Source organism: Centropristis striata, chromosome 9, assembly GCF_030273125.1.
Source record: "Centropristis striata isolate RG_2023a ecotype Rhode Island chromosome 9, C.striata_1.0, whole genome shotgun sequence".
NCBI lineage: Eukaryota > Metazoa > Chordata > Actinopteri > Perciformes > Serranidae > Centropristis > Centropristis striata.
Window position 1 is genome coordinate 22,801,658 of NC_081525.1, and position 16,627 is coordinate 22,818,284.

Consider the following 16,627-nt stretch of genomic DNA (forward strand, 5'->3'; position numbering starts at 1 on the left):
CTCTTGCACATGAAGAGGAGGGAGGAGAGGAAGACGATGAGGTTGTTGCTGCTTGTACAGCAAGTGTCCCCAGCGGGGGCAGACAGTTGACATTGTCTGCAGATGTTAATGGATTGGCTGTATGTAACAAAGCAAAGAGAGCAACAGAATGCCCACGGCTAGCAAATAAAAAGATGAGTAAATAAAAAAAAAATAACCATACGAAAAGATAAACAACATGAGCAGGGCCAAGCAGGAACTGTTTAGCCACCTACCTCCCAGCCAGTACTCTGTGTGACAAAGAGAATACAGGACAAGTGAACGACAACACACAAACACTCCCCACACAGTGTGGCATTCGCACACACGGTGATGTTACAGCAAGGTGAACTGACACTTTGAAACTAATCCAGGTTACTAGCTGTAAAGCTGGAGAACAGAGCAACTGACATCTGAGAAAAAACCCCCATAAAATTAGGGTTGGGTTGGTGTGGAGATCTTCAAACCGATTTAATTTTAAGCAAAACACTGGACCAGACCGGTAAACCTAATCTTTCCACTAGGTGTCACACTTGACCCAGCAGACGCTGAGTGGAACGTGAGACTGATCTAATCTCAATAACCCTCCTCAACTCCTCCTTGATTTGTGGATGTTATCATTAGCCTTGTATAAATGTTTTTAAAAATAATCAAATAAGATAGATTAATTAATTTAGATAAAAAGAAAAACTAAATTGGATTTCTTCTTACGTTATACTCATTGTCAGGTGATAAAGCTGTGCACATACCATAATAAAAGGACGTTGTTTAGAGAGACACTGGGGTCAACAAGGATGTCCCATTTCCCAACTGAGGATTCCTCTGTCATTGCATCTCTCCTTCGCATCTTACCAGTGCAGAGCTAAATCCCTTAGAAGAGATGCAAGTGAGGGAAACAAGGATGCAACATAATGTTTTGGGATGAATCTTAAGAGAGCCCATAAATGAAAGTATAGTGACTTGAGAGTGAAGCGAGACCACAATCAGCTGATTAACTAACAGCCGTGCACTAATTATGCAATACAGGTTGGATTTAGCACCCTGACTCCATCTGCATACTTTTTGTTCAGCATAAAATCAAACTGATTGAAGCACATACCAGACCAGATATGACCCCAACTCTAGATCTTATCCTTATAGAATGAATTAAGGATCTTTTTTTCTTTGACCAAAAAAAAAAGTTGGCTTTGTAAGATCAGTTGCTCCGCACACCAGACAACTGTAACCTTGCCCACACTGGAACCTGACATCATCATTTTGAGTCACACAACTGGCCTTTAAGAAAAACCACAACAGGAGTCTCCTTCCCACACCTCATGCATCCTGTTTTATACTTCACAAATACAATAAAGCATGCAAGGTATCTGACAAAGTATACATAAATAATAAACACACTGGAAATAAAATGCCAAATGATAAAAACCATGCAAAGCTGTGTCTGTGTAAAGGCTAGACAACATGGCTACATATCCAGGACATTTTCAGCTGTGGTTGGTGTTGTTACTGCGTTATTTGTGTGAAAACAGTGAAGAATGCAAAGTATTCAGAGAGATTATAGATTTTTAAAAAACTGTGCTCCTTGTGGCATCATCTTGGTTTTGACCCACTTCTTTATTATAAAATCCTGCTGGAAGAAACTGTTCAGAAACTCTATACATCGCTCCACAAATGCGACAGATGTCATACATGTGAAAAACTCGTGCCCATGCAAAAACAGTCATGTGACTGTGTCAGTGAGGTTTTAGTATTTTCATATTGCCTGACACTGTAACATGCTATTCTGTTTAAACACCTGATCCATAATAATACATTTACACTTTATGTAACCCAGACGTGATCTTTCCATAGCAAGAGACTGACAATGGAAATAAAAAAATTTAATCTGGGTCACAAGGAGATTAAAAAAAATATATATATATATATATATATATATATGCTCATTTGGTGGCTGGGATAAATTCAGTGTCAGCTTTGCACCTCAAGCTGTTAAAGCTTTGTGTGGGAAAGGGAATCAACAGTGTGTGTGTCTTTACCTGATGCACAATTTTGCCAAAGGCTTCCTGTAGTTTACCATGAATGGTGGCTAGCTTCTTTGCATCCCTGTTGGCTTCGTGGATAGGGATCAGTACCTTGTACACTTCGTTTACCGCCTCATACATGCCCGCCTGGAAGAGCAATCATGACACATGTTAGTGGTGCAATCAGTCATCTAAAAATTCCAACACCTTTTCCAACCATATTTTGATTAAGGGAATAAAAGGCCTGAATTAGGGTAACTTGAGAATTACATGGCCGTCTGACAACAACCTTTGTATTGTACATTGCTCATTGTTTAGACAGCTTTGTATAAAAAGGCGTAGGGTGAATACAATGACATATTTATGAAAGCATGTCTAACCAACTGCTAGGGATGGGCGTTTGGAAGAAACATGCCAACTCGAGCATCTATAATGTTAACGATCAATTAATCGGTTAATTGCTATGTATTTATACATACTCCAGTATATATAAAAACATGCATACATGACAAAATAAAAGATATACAGTACTATGCAAAAGCCTGTTTTAATAATGGACGGTATTATTTTGAAAGGACGAAAAGAGACTTCCTGTCTATTGTAAAACTAACTCAAGTGAGATTAAACTGTAAAGATAAAGTCAAGGAGTTCAATGTTTTATGTTTTAGCCCCAGAAGAGGCATGATGTTAGTTTTCACACTAATCTTGCATATTTAAGTGTATTTTTTGTTTAAATAAGTTTTGGATAAAATTAAACCTACTAATTCATGCTAGCAATGTTTGATACAGTAAGCCATCTTTGCTCAAATTAATACTCTTGTATTTCTGTGTTTCTCATAATTGTTATTGCAACTTTCAGTTTGCAAACTGTAGCTTTATCCAACTTAATTCTCAGCTCATTGGCTTATTCACATACGGCCGCAGAACTGAACGCTCGGCTGTGTTTCAGTTCAGTGAGTACTGAAACGCAGTCATAGATTCATTAATTAATTAAAATTAAAAAATACACTGGTCAAAATTCCACGTGATCGAGCAAATTTTTAACAACCATTGATCGATCATCGATTAATTATTCCCATCCCTACCCATTACACTTTTTACCATGGAGAAAGAGGCAGCAGCCTGCTCCAGGAGTCCCACAAGGCCGATCTCAGTGAAGTATTTCCCAGAGCAAATGCCCTCCTCATCTGGTGACACCACATCATCAGAGACTGCAGATTCCTCCAGCACATTAGATGAAATATTCTGGAGCACGGACATGTACATATTCAAGGAAAAAACCACACACATCAGAAGACATTTCTATTGCCAGATATGTGTATGCACATTAAATGTATGCTATGCTATCCTTACCTGGAAGGTGACACAGCCCACAGGCAGATACTTGCGGTCCTCCAGCATGCTCAGGTATTCCGCGACCAGAGCAGCACTGTGCACCAGACACTGAGCCGCCTCAGCGTGGTTGTTCCTCTCCGAGTGTTTTCCAGCCATGTTCTGAAGCCACGTCAGCCGCAGGTCTGGTGACGTCTGGTAACCCTTTGCAATTCTGGAGATGGACACAAAACCGAGCACACCTACATATGAAAGCACACAAACCTGACGCAGTGCAGAAACACATTTGTAAGGAATCAAAAGGTTTTTGCATGAGAGTGCATGTTTTCTGTACCTGTACATGAGGTCTACCAGCATCTCAGGATCTTCCTGGTGCTCCTTCATCTTGACTGTATCAGACAGGATCATGTGCAGGTTAAAAACAAGGTCCTGGACCTGAAAAAAAAGGAAAGAATGGAGATCTTGAGTTGCTGTTTCCCCAATCTTACAGAAATCAGGGTTTAGTAGAGTATATATGTAAAAAGCAGTATATTCAGTCAATAAAATCAATCATCCCTAAGAAGTCAGTCAACAGTCCTCTCACAGTGACTGATAACTAAATAACTCGATAGATAAATCGGCACCTGGTCTGGGAACGTGGTCTCCCTCAGCTCCAGGTCCTCCTCTGCGTATGTGAGGATGGTCTTTAGAGAGCGACGCAGAAACTCCTCGTTAAAATTCTGAGACGTTCCCACCAGCGATGAAAGAGACATGGTCACTTGCATCTTCACTCTTGCAAAGTTCTGAAAGTGCAACCACCAAGAGAAGAACGGTTTGACTCAAAAATATTTTGCTTTGGCAATTGCCTCCTATGTGACAGATATGTACTGCGAAGGAGTGGATGTCACTTCTAGTTCACCGCTGATACATTGTAGTAGCTCTATGAAAGCAAAATTCCGGGAGGTGTTCAACATTTACAGCCCTTCATCTCAGGTTTATCAACAATTGCTGCTCTTGAACTAATAGCACAACATTTACTCTTTGGTTTTTAAGTTGTACTCACGTTGCCGATCTCAAAGTTCTGCCTCATGAGGAGGTAGAGGGAGGCACTGGCATGCGCCCTGATGGTACTTATGCTGCTGCTGCAGCTCCTCAATAATCGCAAACACAGGTCAGCGCACTGCTCCGTTTCCTCCTCAAACAGCAGTTCAGGAAACTACACAAATTGACACAATACAAGTATGAAGTCCTGGAGGAAACGGTATAAGGAGTACCTGAAATTAAGCCATTTCATTAAAGTCTTGAAGTCCAGTTATCTAACCTTAGACACCAGCGCCCTCTGTGTGGCAAAACAATGCTGGAGGTAGAGGGCACTCTGGTTGCAGGCCATGCTGTGGAGCAAGACTTTCAGCACCCCACCCAGGATACTCTCCTTGGACTCCGTCACTGACACAGTCTTAGGGGAGAGAGATGCATGTGCAGTTGTTACAGGAGCATGTTTGGGTTGATGCATGCTTAAGTGTTATACCACATTAATGATTTCAGTGTTTTTGAGTACACCCACTAATGCTTGCATGATTAAATATAAAAAGTCCTGTTCACTAGCATACCTGTACAACGATCTCCAAGGTATCAAGAATAATTAAATTGGCCTCCGTTGCGAGGTTACCATCAATAAGTGCTTCATGTTCCAGCTCTGCTCTGGTCCTACAATCAAGAAACCAGAAAAAATGATTACTAACTCCCACATCGCAATGTTGATTATGAACACCCTTGAAGCTTCCAGTCACCACATTCAAGCCGCTGTCAAGAACAATGTCGGAATAAACTTTAATTTAATATGATATCTTCATACAACGACAGCGTTTATAGGTTTATAGTTTATAGGTTTAAGTTTATAAAGCTGTTTGTCCATTTATATTGAAAATGTTTCATTATGTACGATACAGCTTAACCTGCAAGGCACAAACTCCAATTATCCACGCAAAACAATACATGCTGATCTACATGTAGACAGATCAAAGTTCAAACATAACTTTCTTCACCAGAGGGTTGAGGTTTTCAAGAAGCAGTTCTTCATTATTTAGTTAGGAAGTGAAAGGCTAAGTAATCCAATCCTGGTCTACAGGTAGAACTCTAGAGCTAAATGATGTATATCTACCTGTCCTACATCTTTGAGTATTTGAAACTTTATCAGAACTAGCTAAGTCGTAATGCATCTGACTCTTATATTTTTCAAAAGAACAAACAAAACATCTATTAAAAACGACGGCTACTGCTACATTCTTCTTGCTATTTGCTGCGGCAGCAACCAGAGAGACACACGAGTCAGAACCCCAAAACAAGAAGCACATTTGTTAAAAAGCGAAACAGACCCACTGCAACCACTACCAACCCTGAGACAGACACTGTTACCAGGACAGAGGGAATCTTTGGATTTGGGGGGTATCAAGGCTCGGAACCAGGATCAGGGGATCTCTGTTGGTGCATTCATGTGCATGTGTGAACTTAGGAAGTTAAAATGGAAATGAAATGATTTATAACATGGGTGCATGAGTGGCTGGAATAATTAATATTAAAACAAACTCAATTAAAACATCATGGCCAAGGTAAACAAAAAGAAATCTAATATAAACTAATTCATTCATTCCGTGTCCATTGCAACTGTCTAACTGCCCACAAGCATGTGAACACACCATAATTGAGGAACTAAAGCAGGGGGGAATTCAAAGGATCACACAGCAAATGTGGACGATACAATACCTGACTGATCTGTGACTCCTACATCAACACACAGCAACGTGAGAGAACAAATGGAAATTAACAGAAAATAAAGAATGGAATGGAATTTACAGCAAGAACAGAGAAAAAAATAAACTTAAATATATTTTTAAAATTAAATATCAAACTGAAAAGCTTAGCGCTGCATCTTTTGTCACCAATTCACAAAATAAGTGACATAAGATTCAGAACTAGAGCTTTTCTTAAAGTGTATGCAAAACATATCGGCAAATTAATACAAAATTATAACATTTGTCTGTTCCTATGTAAATCCATATGAAAAACATAAAACTCATGGAAACATAGAAAATAACAATGAACACTGGATGGGCATTGGCAGATTTTGTGATGGTTTGTATTTATTACTAGATGGACTTTAGCAGTGGTGTACTGATAAGAGGATCACAAGGATGATCCTTTTGACATTTTCAATTCTGTTTATGCTTCTTAATGACTGATTCTACTTATAAAAATTGGGAATAAAGCATGTGTGGAACATTTTTGTAAACATTTATGGATTATGGCGTATATATCCCTTGAGCTTAAAATTTACTGTGTAACCCACAGAACAAAGTTCAGTGAATAATCAGTTTGGGGCGACTTAGGGACTACATATTAGTTCTTTGTGTGACAAAAAGTAAGAATTCGGAAAGTGGGACAAGTGTTAGAGAGCGTACTTGTCCATCTTTTCGCTGTTTTGTCTCCAGTGGGTCATGTCCTTCCTCCATCGCAGGTTCTCCTGACTTCCAAAAGCACTGCCAGATGGACTCCGCTCTAAATGGTGGAGAAATAATTGTTTGCTTTTTTATTGGTGACGAAAGAAGGTATGTGTACACAATGAAACGTGACCGACTTTGGCTGCATCACTGTAGTTGGAGCTACAGTATTATTTAAGTTCAGAGCAGAATGCGTGTGTGGTGGGTAGAAAGCAGCATATATATAGGGATTAATTGTCTTTAAATTACACCATCTCCTCCTTGTGTAGCACTTCCTGTGTTAGCCTTACTTTGTGGGTCTGTATGCATCCGTGTGTGTTTCCAAAATATGTAGGTGTGTGAGTGCATGAGCTGAAATGTGTTCCCCCACCTAGCTGTCCCCGGCTGCGTCGCACCATCTCCTGTCTGGCTCCTATGCTGCCCAGTATGGCCTCCTCCAGCTTGGCCTTCATGTCTTTGGACTTCTTAAAGGTCAGACTGTTCATCCGCTCGAACGCCTTCTTCCCCTGCATGGTGAACACAACATGGGCCTTGTATCCATGAAGCAGAGGATGAGTGGACAGACAGAGAACACAGTGGGGAAGTTATTTGCAGCACAGCACTCAGCAAGCAGAGTAGGTTAGAAGCATACAAGCAAATAGGCATGCAAAGAAAAGCAGACAGCAACCAGATAGGAAATGAAATACACAGAAAGAAATCAATGATTTTAGCAAAGAAAGCAGGATGATGACTGCTTTGGCTATTTTATCACCACATTCACTAGCCAAAACATATTAAATGCAGAGAAGCTTGTGTTCTGTATGGAAAAGAATCGTGCTTATGATCCACAGAAGTTTTAGAAAATTGTAAGCAAAGAGTGCAGATACATATTTGAAAAAAACTCAATGCACTAGTAGAACATCTATAAAAGTCCACAGCAAAGCCTAATTCACTAGAGTTATGTTTGACATGGGCTTTTTTGTTTACTGTCTTAACAATTTCCCATTTGTTGTCTCCATATTTGATTGCTGATATGAGTATACAGTTTCATTCAGATATATTACACTCTATATATTCACTAACTGTGGGATGTAAATTTAAAAGAAGGCACACTGAAGGGATGGGAATACTCCTTACAGACCCTCTTGTCACGTAGTGAGTGTATTCACGGTCAGTGTTACCTTGTACTCGAAGCAGGAGACGCAGAGGTAGAGGAGGTCCAGCAGGCGGTTGAGCTGAGACACCGACAGGTCTGTGAACCACTTCTGCAACACCAGCTCGTCAGCATTCTTCAACACCCACAGCAGACAGATGAGCAGACTACGACTTGACTCGGCCGAGAAGCTCCCGTGCTGACGACTCGCCTGGAGAGATGATCCAGGTGGAAACAACAGGGAGGAAGGAAGACAGAGGGACAAAACCAATATGAAAGAAGAATGATGAAAAATGATGGCGAAAAGAGATTTTGTAACAATAAAGAGTAGTAGGGCTGTTCCATTAGTCACAGATTATTGCCACAAACAGGAAGTTACCTGCGAGTTGAGCAAGAAGCTGCTTGGTCGGGACATCGGGGTGGGGGTGGAGGTGCCCGCTATCGCCATGGCGACAGTCTGGCTGATCATGCTGTTACCCTCTCCCTCTGCCTCTTCTCCACTGCTGCCCATCGCTGCCCCCTGTGGACCGCCTGGTCGACCCCACTGGTTATGGGACTCCACTAACACACAAAGGAAAGAAAATAAAATTAACCAATTAACTGGAATAAAGAGAAAATACAGGCGTGTGAAAAGTTGGATTCATTTAGGTTATTAATGTGATGTAGGGACGCAAGCAGGTGGAAAGTTATGTGGATGTAATCAAGACAAAAACAGGAGGGGGGAAAACCTCCAAAGACTGACCTCACCACATATAGACACATGGCAGTAACAGCTGTTTATGTACCCTCTGTGTTCTCTGAATGAGCACTATAAGATTAACTTTAAACTAAATGTAGATGTAAGCCTAACTGTGATTTTATGAATGAAAAATGACCAAAAAGTAAAATAGAATCGGTCTTAGAAAATAGGCCAAATTTTACTCTGACAAAACTTTATAGAATTAGCTGATTCTGGACCTACTGTTACTACTCTAGAAAAAAAAATTCACTAGGGTGGGGGGTTAAAGGAGTGAAAAACAGATGTAATAGGGATGAACTGAGGCTAGAGATCAGCTGGTACATTATGTTTTTGTACAACAACCTTTGGAGGTCAAATGATAACCCTTTGAGTTCCAAAGCTTATGCTATTGCAGTTCACAATGTAACTTCACTGCTGCATTTGTTTGGATAGCTCTGGTTATTTGGCATATTGCCTCATTATGTCTCAATAGAGAAACTAGTGAATAGTTATAAAAATAGAAAATAGTGAAACAAGAAAAAGATGCAAAACAAAATATTGTAACTTCTGATCTTTACCCGTAAAGTCATGGAGCTGTGGTAGTGTTTCCATGACGATGCCAATGAGTGGCAGGTAAAGCATGGCGACTCTGGCTTTGACCTCAGGATCTGCGTAGCGTGGATCGGAGTCATGGCTGGACAGGAGGTTATGAACGACACTCACCACTTTCTTGTGAAGGCCAAACATCCTGCAGTGAAACAGTAGAAAAGATAAAAGAAGAAGGGACAAAAAAGAAGCAGTATTTCATTTTAATGGGTGAGAGAACAAGAGAACTTACTCACTTTAGCATAATAGTTCATAGTCATAACTCATCCACATGAATGCATGTGAGCATGTATACAAGCTTATCTCTCACCAACAGATGCAGGGGCTCCAACCTAATAAATATCACTTTCCTTTCTCTACAAAGCTTAGAAGACACACAATGACTTCTATATGTGTCAGGCAAGGACCCTGAAACTCGCCCTCATTCAGACATGAATGCATTCTTTAGAAAACGATCATCAAAAGTGTAGGAATTGTGCATTCAAAGCAAACTAACCCTTCATTGTCCGGGTCAAGTATAACAGACAGTTGAGACAGCACCAGTCCAGCCAGATAATGTTGCTCTCTGAAGGGGACAGACAACTCAAACATGTTGGCTATCTTTTGGTCCTGGACATGTGTGGAGAATCCAGAGCTCTGTGGGAGAACAACACAACATCCAAACGAATAAGAAGATCATATTTGTGTTGAGAAGTGAAAAACTGTATGATTGCACTTGATTATATGTGCTTAAAAATGTTATAAATGACTAAATGACTAAACAATAAGTTTTGTAAGCATGAACTATATTGCAGGGTGCGTGTGTATTTGCAACATACACCACTTTTTCCCGTCTGACCTGTGAAGTTGCTGAAGACACAGAGGGGGAAGGCGACGCAGGCGGAGTGAGCAGGCTGCAGGGCAGGTTGAGGGTGACGTAGTGTTCGTGGCTGCAAATAATTCTCAAGAAATCAAGTCTCAAAGACTCCAGAGTTGGGTTCTGCAGAGCATAAAGCTTTGTGGACACCTGGAGGAGAAAATTTAAATTAAATTAATTCAAATTAAATTTAAGAAAATGTTGAAAGACTTATTTCACAGCACCAGAATATACACAAACGGGACAGTATCTTTACTCATACTAATCCTGTTAAAATTATATTCATAGAACAGTAATACAAGAAATGTATAACATATTTATGAGTCCAAGTAAGGCATTTACCTGTTTCCAGTATGCTCTGATTAGGGTGAAGACAAAGCCTCGGTCCATGACTGACAGCAAATCGTTGAGGAAGAAGGCCAGACTAGTGTTCAGTCTCTCCACCAACTCCAGGTCCTGAATGGATGAGATACATGTCTTTAAAAGGTTCTAGAGGCTTTGAACATGATTTTTGCTTTGTTATATTGTGTCATGTCAATGAAACAAACGCACAAAAAGGATGATATACCTTCATAATCCTTTTTGGCTTCAAAACTTATTGTGCCACATTACGAAGCTAAAAGCATTTCACAAAGGGCAAACACATTAAATACAGCACTAGGAATTAGGGATGGGCGTTTGGAAGAAACCTGCCAACTCGATTATCTATTACATTAACAATCAATTAATTGATTAAACTCGGCATGCATACATGTGCAAAAAATAAAATTAAATATATATATATATATATATATATACACAGTACTATGCAAAAGCCTGTTTTGGTAATGAACGCTCTTATTTTGAAAGGACAAATAAAACTTGATCCTGTCAATCATAAAACTAACTCAAATGAGGTGATACTGTAAATATAACGTCAATGAGTTTAATGTTTTATGTTTTAGCCCCTGAAGAGGTATGAGGTTAATTTTCACAGTAATCTTGTATATTTAAGTGTGTTTTGTGTTTAAATAAGTTTTGGATCAAATTAAACCTAGTAATTCATGCTAGCAAGGTTTGATACAGTAAGCTAGTTTTGCTCAAATTAATACTCTTGTTTCTCTGTGTGTTTTATAATTGATATTGCAACTTTCAGTTTGCTAACTGTAGCTTTATCCAACTTAATTCTCAGCTCATTGGCTCATTCACACTCGGCCATGTTTGAGTTCAGTGAGTACTGTTAAGCAGTCATAGATATTATAAAAATTAAAAAATGCACAGATTGATTAAAAATTCCATGTGATCGAGCAAATTCTTAACGTCCATTAATCGATCATCAATTAATTATTCCCATCCCTACTAGGAATCATTGTAAAATTCATATATTCACTGACTTCCCTTGCGCACACCACAGCCATGTTTTCACTGCACTAATTGGTACTATCCATAACTTTTGCTGATGGAAAGCAAAGAAAGCAGGCTGAGCTGAGTAGAGCCATACTGTACCATAGACTGGAAATTCAACATTTCTCTCTAAACCACCATGACTTTCCACAAACTGCATGCTGATTTGGGACACTTCACCCGACTGTTCTTTACCTTCTGGAAGCGAGAAACAATGTCGCCAGCGATGGTGCTGACCAGGGCTGTAATGTCATCCATGAAGCGTTCTGGGAAACGGTTCTTCCTGGGTGACTCTAAGCGGTCAGTGAAGTACAGGTGGTGGATAATGCTCTTCACCTGTGGTAAAAGTCAACACATTTTGTCATGAGAAAAGTATTGCATGGTGATGACAGATGTCAGTTATAGAAGATATATCTATCCAAGTCAAAGCTGTTTTTAGGTGTAAAAATGTTGTTTCCTACCATGAGTTCAAAGAAAAACCAGGCTTGTTGTAGAGCGCCCTCTCTGACGCTGCCACTGCTCACCACCCACTGGAGGGCCAACTCCTCATGGAAGAGCTGAGTAGACCCAGAAAGTAGAAAACAGAGACAAAGAAGTGGAGAGGGTGGGAAAAAGAGAGGTAGAGGCAAAAAAGCCAGACAAAGGGAATGTGAGGCACCAGGAGAAATATCACTGTCCATCTTAAATTAAAAATGCCTAAATCTACATGTTATGAACAGATTAATATGTAATACTGTTAACTGAATGTACACTGAGTGTATTAACTTTAGGGGGGGTATGACATGAAATGAAACTTAAGTAGGTTTAGTTAATGATTATCAATTCTAACATTCTCTAGAGAAGAAATAATACAGTCCAGTAAAGCTCCTGCGCCCCCAACACTGTAAATTAACTTGATTAAAGACAGGGAGGTTTTAAAGCTTTATACATATACATTACAGTAAGAGTTACTAACTCCAAACACAAATTAATTAAAAGTAAAGCAAATCATAACATTTTTAATCACCATGCAAATAATAACATTTCATAATGATACTTCATAATAGTGCCATAAATTCCTGAAGTGCTAAAAATATCTTCATGTGTGCATGGAGAGAAGAAATTATTCTTCCTCATTTCTTTTAAGTACTATGCATCAATAACTTGCCTTTATTAAGGTGTGTGTATTTATGCAAAACCAACATCCAACACAGTCTGGCTAACACTCTTGTCCAGTCAGTTCGGCAAGTCTCCCTTAATCGTGTTGAAATATTTAATAAAAAATAGGAAGGGACAGGACCTGATTTTTTTATTCTCATGTTGAATCTGATGAACATTACCTATATATTACTTGTACTGCATACAGAAAATGGCCTGCTGTTAATCACTTCTAAACTTGTGTTTGTTTACTAGAAACATAATTTCTACTTCTTTAATGTAGTCAGTATTGACAACTGTGTATTGCTCTGTATAAACAGGGGAGCAAAATTAAATTAAAGTAAATTAACCTTGTGTCAGGAATTCCAACTGTCCCCTCTTAGTCCATTAGTCGAGTAACTGATAGTTTTGGTCTTAGTCGCCTAAGATTTCTCTAGTCCATTAGTAATTTTTAATGATTTTTTTCAAGAAACCTAACAGCACATCTCTAAACAGATTAACAAGATTAAAAGTGTCATTTAACATGAATCTTTGTCTAAAAACTCAGTTTTAAAGATCTGTCGATTAAATTAACTCATCCATTAGTCGACAAAATCATAAGAGTGTAAGTCAACAAATAATTGTTTTAGTAGTAAAATTAGTGAACTTTACAGCAGATAGTATCCTTACGGCTACCTAACATGTGGTTTTATGTCTGTCACAGTAAAGCAATTAGAAGCTGCACTTTCTGAAAAACTCAAACACAGATGCACTCCACAAGTGAATAGTGCATAGGGTTGTACAATATGTAGGGGTTTTTTTATCGTCATCGCGATGTGATAAACACATTGCAAATTAATATAATATTGCACTTTTGAGTTAACTGAAAGACAATATCAGTAAAAAAAAACCTAAACATTTAAAATGTAACCATCACTATTTTTATCCCTGACTTCAAATCAGTGTTTAATTTGTTCTGTAAAAATGATGGAAAGAATTTCCTTTTCCATCCCATTTTCTTTATTCAACAAGCAATTAGTTGTATTTTAGCAGTACAGTGCAAGCGGCATAAAGGCAGGACTGATTACACTTTAACATCCGTTTATATTGTAAGTAATATCCTTATTTCAATATTCATCAATGTAATTGCATATTGTCCTCATATCTAGGCCTGTCACGATAATTACTATATCGACATATAAAAATGGACACGATTTTTTTTTTCTGGACTCAATATATTGTCGTTTACATGTGTCAATTTTTGTGCTTTTTTGTGTTGTGTTTAAAGTAATTCTGCAAAGGTTTGACAGGCAGCACGAATTGCTGGAAAAAAAATAAAAATTCCCAAGCAGCCATTCCTGCTGTTTATATGTTATTTTGATAATAAAATAATATAATACATAAAGATTATCTCATTGCAATGTTTTGTTAACAGAGTTTGAAAGTCTATTTAATTCGCTTTGGTTGTAGTTTATATATTTATAAGTTTTATATATCTAGGAAATTTTAATATTTCTTTTTCACATTTTAATTCCAATGTTTAACATTCTCAAGATTGAAAAATTCTTTGCTGTGGAAAAGTACTGATTATGTTCTAATATCGTTATAAAACTAAAACGACATTGATACAACAATACTAACATTTATCGTGATAGTTCCTGGGACAATATATCGTCCTAAAAAATGTGTTATCGTGACAGGCCTACTCATATCTTGTTGCCCCTACAGCTTACAATTAAAGAAGACTTCCCAGACAGCATTAGCCAGACTACAACCAGCGTTCATGTCACATTAAAAAAAACTCCTTGACACAAGAGGCAGATCAGTGACATTCAGCATTCAACAAACTCCACAATCACCAAATACGACATCAACCAATCCAGCGGCACACATCCACAGACAAGACAGGTGAGGAGGCAAGTAAAGAGGTGGGCGGGGTAGGCTCCTCCCCCAGTGCAAGTGGCTCTACCTTTTTTGTGGGCAACCGTCCTGTTAAAGTTTGCAAGAAACTGGCGCTCTCAGTGTGCGAAGACATGCGATTGCCACAGCGCTCCATGGCCTATGGGTGGGATGAATGGAACGGTGACAACAAGGTTAGTGGAGGAGCAACGGGAGCGTGGGGCTGCACCTTTTTCCTCAGCACACACACGGGGAAAATGTGTCTGCTGGGTCACACACCCACAAACATGCACACTTTTGTGATCTCTTGAACACACTAGTCACACATGAAGACACATAACATTTAAGACACAGGACAGGGCCACAACAATTAAAAGTGTTGCACCCATAATCGTAAACAGTCAGATACATCAATAGTTTTAATGCCTTAAAGAAGGGACGCAAAATGGCTCAATGAAGGGCTGCAACATCAAGTGAAGATATCATAGTTGTTTTCTTTTCCTTGATGTTGCAGCCATTGCTAAATAATGTGCCATTCTGCATCCCTTCAGGTGAATACAAAACTTCACAGATGCAAAATGGCAAAAGAGAAAACCATCATACATCATTAAAGGTATTATTATTGGTAGGTCTGTCAGTGTTGGCCAGATTAATTTCATGTTGTAATCTAGTTGTGATTTCATGATTACAATATGCAGAATAAATTTCATCTTGATTTCTTGATATTCATATTAAATGTGTAAATTAGTGACAAACAAAGGCGTATGTCATGACTACTGAAAATGACAAAGGACATCACGTGAAGATGAACAGTGAAGCAGACAAATTAACTCACACATGTAGACACACACTCACGCTCACAGATATACCATGCTCCAGTGACAACGTGAATGCTATGAAGGGTTAGTAAAAAGTCATGCAGGGATACTAGCCGAGAGTGAAGACTATAGTTACATCCACACTAATCTGTTTTCATTTTAAGATCATTTTTGCTCCATTTACATCTAGTTCCATCAGCTATAGTTACTTTTCAGTTGGAGATTTAACATTAAAAAAAACACTATGAGACATTTAAAGTGATTAGACTTTTTTTTTTTTTTTATTAAACCTCATAACAGAATATTAAGTAGTTAAATGAGCCCAATCTGTGGCCATTTAACAATCTGAGTTGGTCCATTCTGCATAATGAGAACTTTTACTTTTGATACTTCAAGTACATTTTTGAAAGCTATTTTACTTTTTAATCTACTTAAGCAAGTTTTGAATGCAGGACTTTCACTTGTAGTGGAGTCATTTCGCAATGTGATATTTAATACTTTTTCCACCACTGGTATGGAAGACTATTTCTGGAACGGTGCTAAAACATTTCTGTGGACAGAGATCTTTTTGTTTTTTAAGCACCTTCGTAGAATAAAAACATATTAATGTGGATGTAGTCTATCAGGTTAAAGCAAATAGAGTGAATAAGTGTGTTAGAAGCAGAAAGGAGAAAAGGAAATAATAGATGAAATAAAATTAATGGAAAACAAAATCTACTCTTCATAAAGATGAAGATGATTTCTAACACTACTCTTTTTCTCTTCTACTCCAACAATACTCTGTGAAATATACACATAAAAAAGTCAGTGTGTCTTAGCTTGGGGTTTAGCAATAAATGACCACTGTAATGGGCAAAACAAATATGAAATACATAGAAAGGGAGGCCAACAATGTCAAAGAAATTGCTGCCACGAATAACTCTGGGAAACTGGCGCTGAAATATTTAGATTTAAAATATGTGTCTTTTCATGCAAGTACTGAGAAAAAGTGAGGTGTTAGAAGTGATAAATAAAGAGGAATGACACCTGAAACTCTAGTGTGAGGGATAGAGGGTCATGGAGGTGGCTGTGACTTTAAATCACAAACCTCCCATGATCCCATACATGGTAGGGTGTGATTTAAAGTTTACCAGAATACTGAAATATTCAGAAGTTTTGGTATGTTGTGCTTTTGTGGTACACTAACCATGTATATGGTGTAGAAATCTCTAGTTTGGAGAGAGTTAGCAAACTTCAGGAAGTAGCTTCACATTAG

At 38.5% G+C, this 16,627-nt stretch overlaps 1 protein-coding gene across 12 annotated transcripts in view; it reads right to left on the minus strand.

Annotated features, from left to right (window-relative positions):
• dock7 (dedicator of cytokinesis 7) overlaps positions 1–16,627 on the minus strand; it is a 52,115-nt gene that overhangs the window by 7,197 nt on the left and 28,291 nt on the right. For 4 of the 12 annotated variants that reach the window (XM_059341764.1, XM_059341768.1, XM_059341762.1 and 1 more), the window contains 20 exons: positions 14,625–14,714; positions 12,001–12,096; positions 11,735–11,875; positions 10,499–10,612; positions 10,139–10,306; positions 9,797–9,936; positions 9,273–9,442; positions 8,356–8,537; positions 8,005–8,187; positions 7,215–7,374; positions 6,806–6,902; positions 4,958–5,054; positions 4,669–4,803; positions 4,411–4,563; positions 3,992–4,150; positions 3,703–3,803; positions 3,390–3,582; positions 3,138–3,281; positions 2,052–2,183; positions 255–269 (listed from right to left, as the gene is read on the minus strand). In XM_059341764.1, the coding sequence (XP_059197747.1) occupies positions 255–269; positions 2,052–2,183; positions 3,138–3,281; positions 3,390–3,582; positions 3,703–3,803; positions 3,992–4,150; positions 4,411–4,563; positions 4,669–4,803; positions 4,958–5,054; positions 6,806–6,902; positions 7,215–7,374; positions 8,005–8,187; positions 8,356–8,537; positions 9,273–9,442; positions 9,797–9,936; positions 10,139–10,306; positions 10,499–10,612; positions 11,735–11,875; positions 12,001–12,096; positions 14,625–14,714 (2,670 nt within the window). The remainder of the gene's footprint in view (positions 1–254; positions 270–2,051; positions 2,184–3,137; positions 3,282–3,389; positions 3,583–3,702; positions 3,804–3,991; positions 4,151–4,410; positions 4,564–4,668; positions 4,804–4,957; positions 5,055–6,805; positions 6,903–7,214; positions 7,375–8,004; positions 8,188–8,355; positions 8,538–9,272; positions 9,443–9,796; positions 9,937–10,138; positions 10,307–10,498; positions 10,613–11,734; positions 11,876–12,000; positions 12,097–14,624; positions 14,715–16,627) is intronic. The other 8 variants (XM_059341769.1, XM_059341767.1, XM_059341765.1 and 5 more) reach the window with 6 other exon arrangements.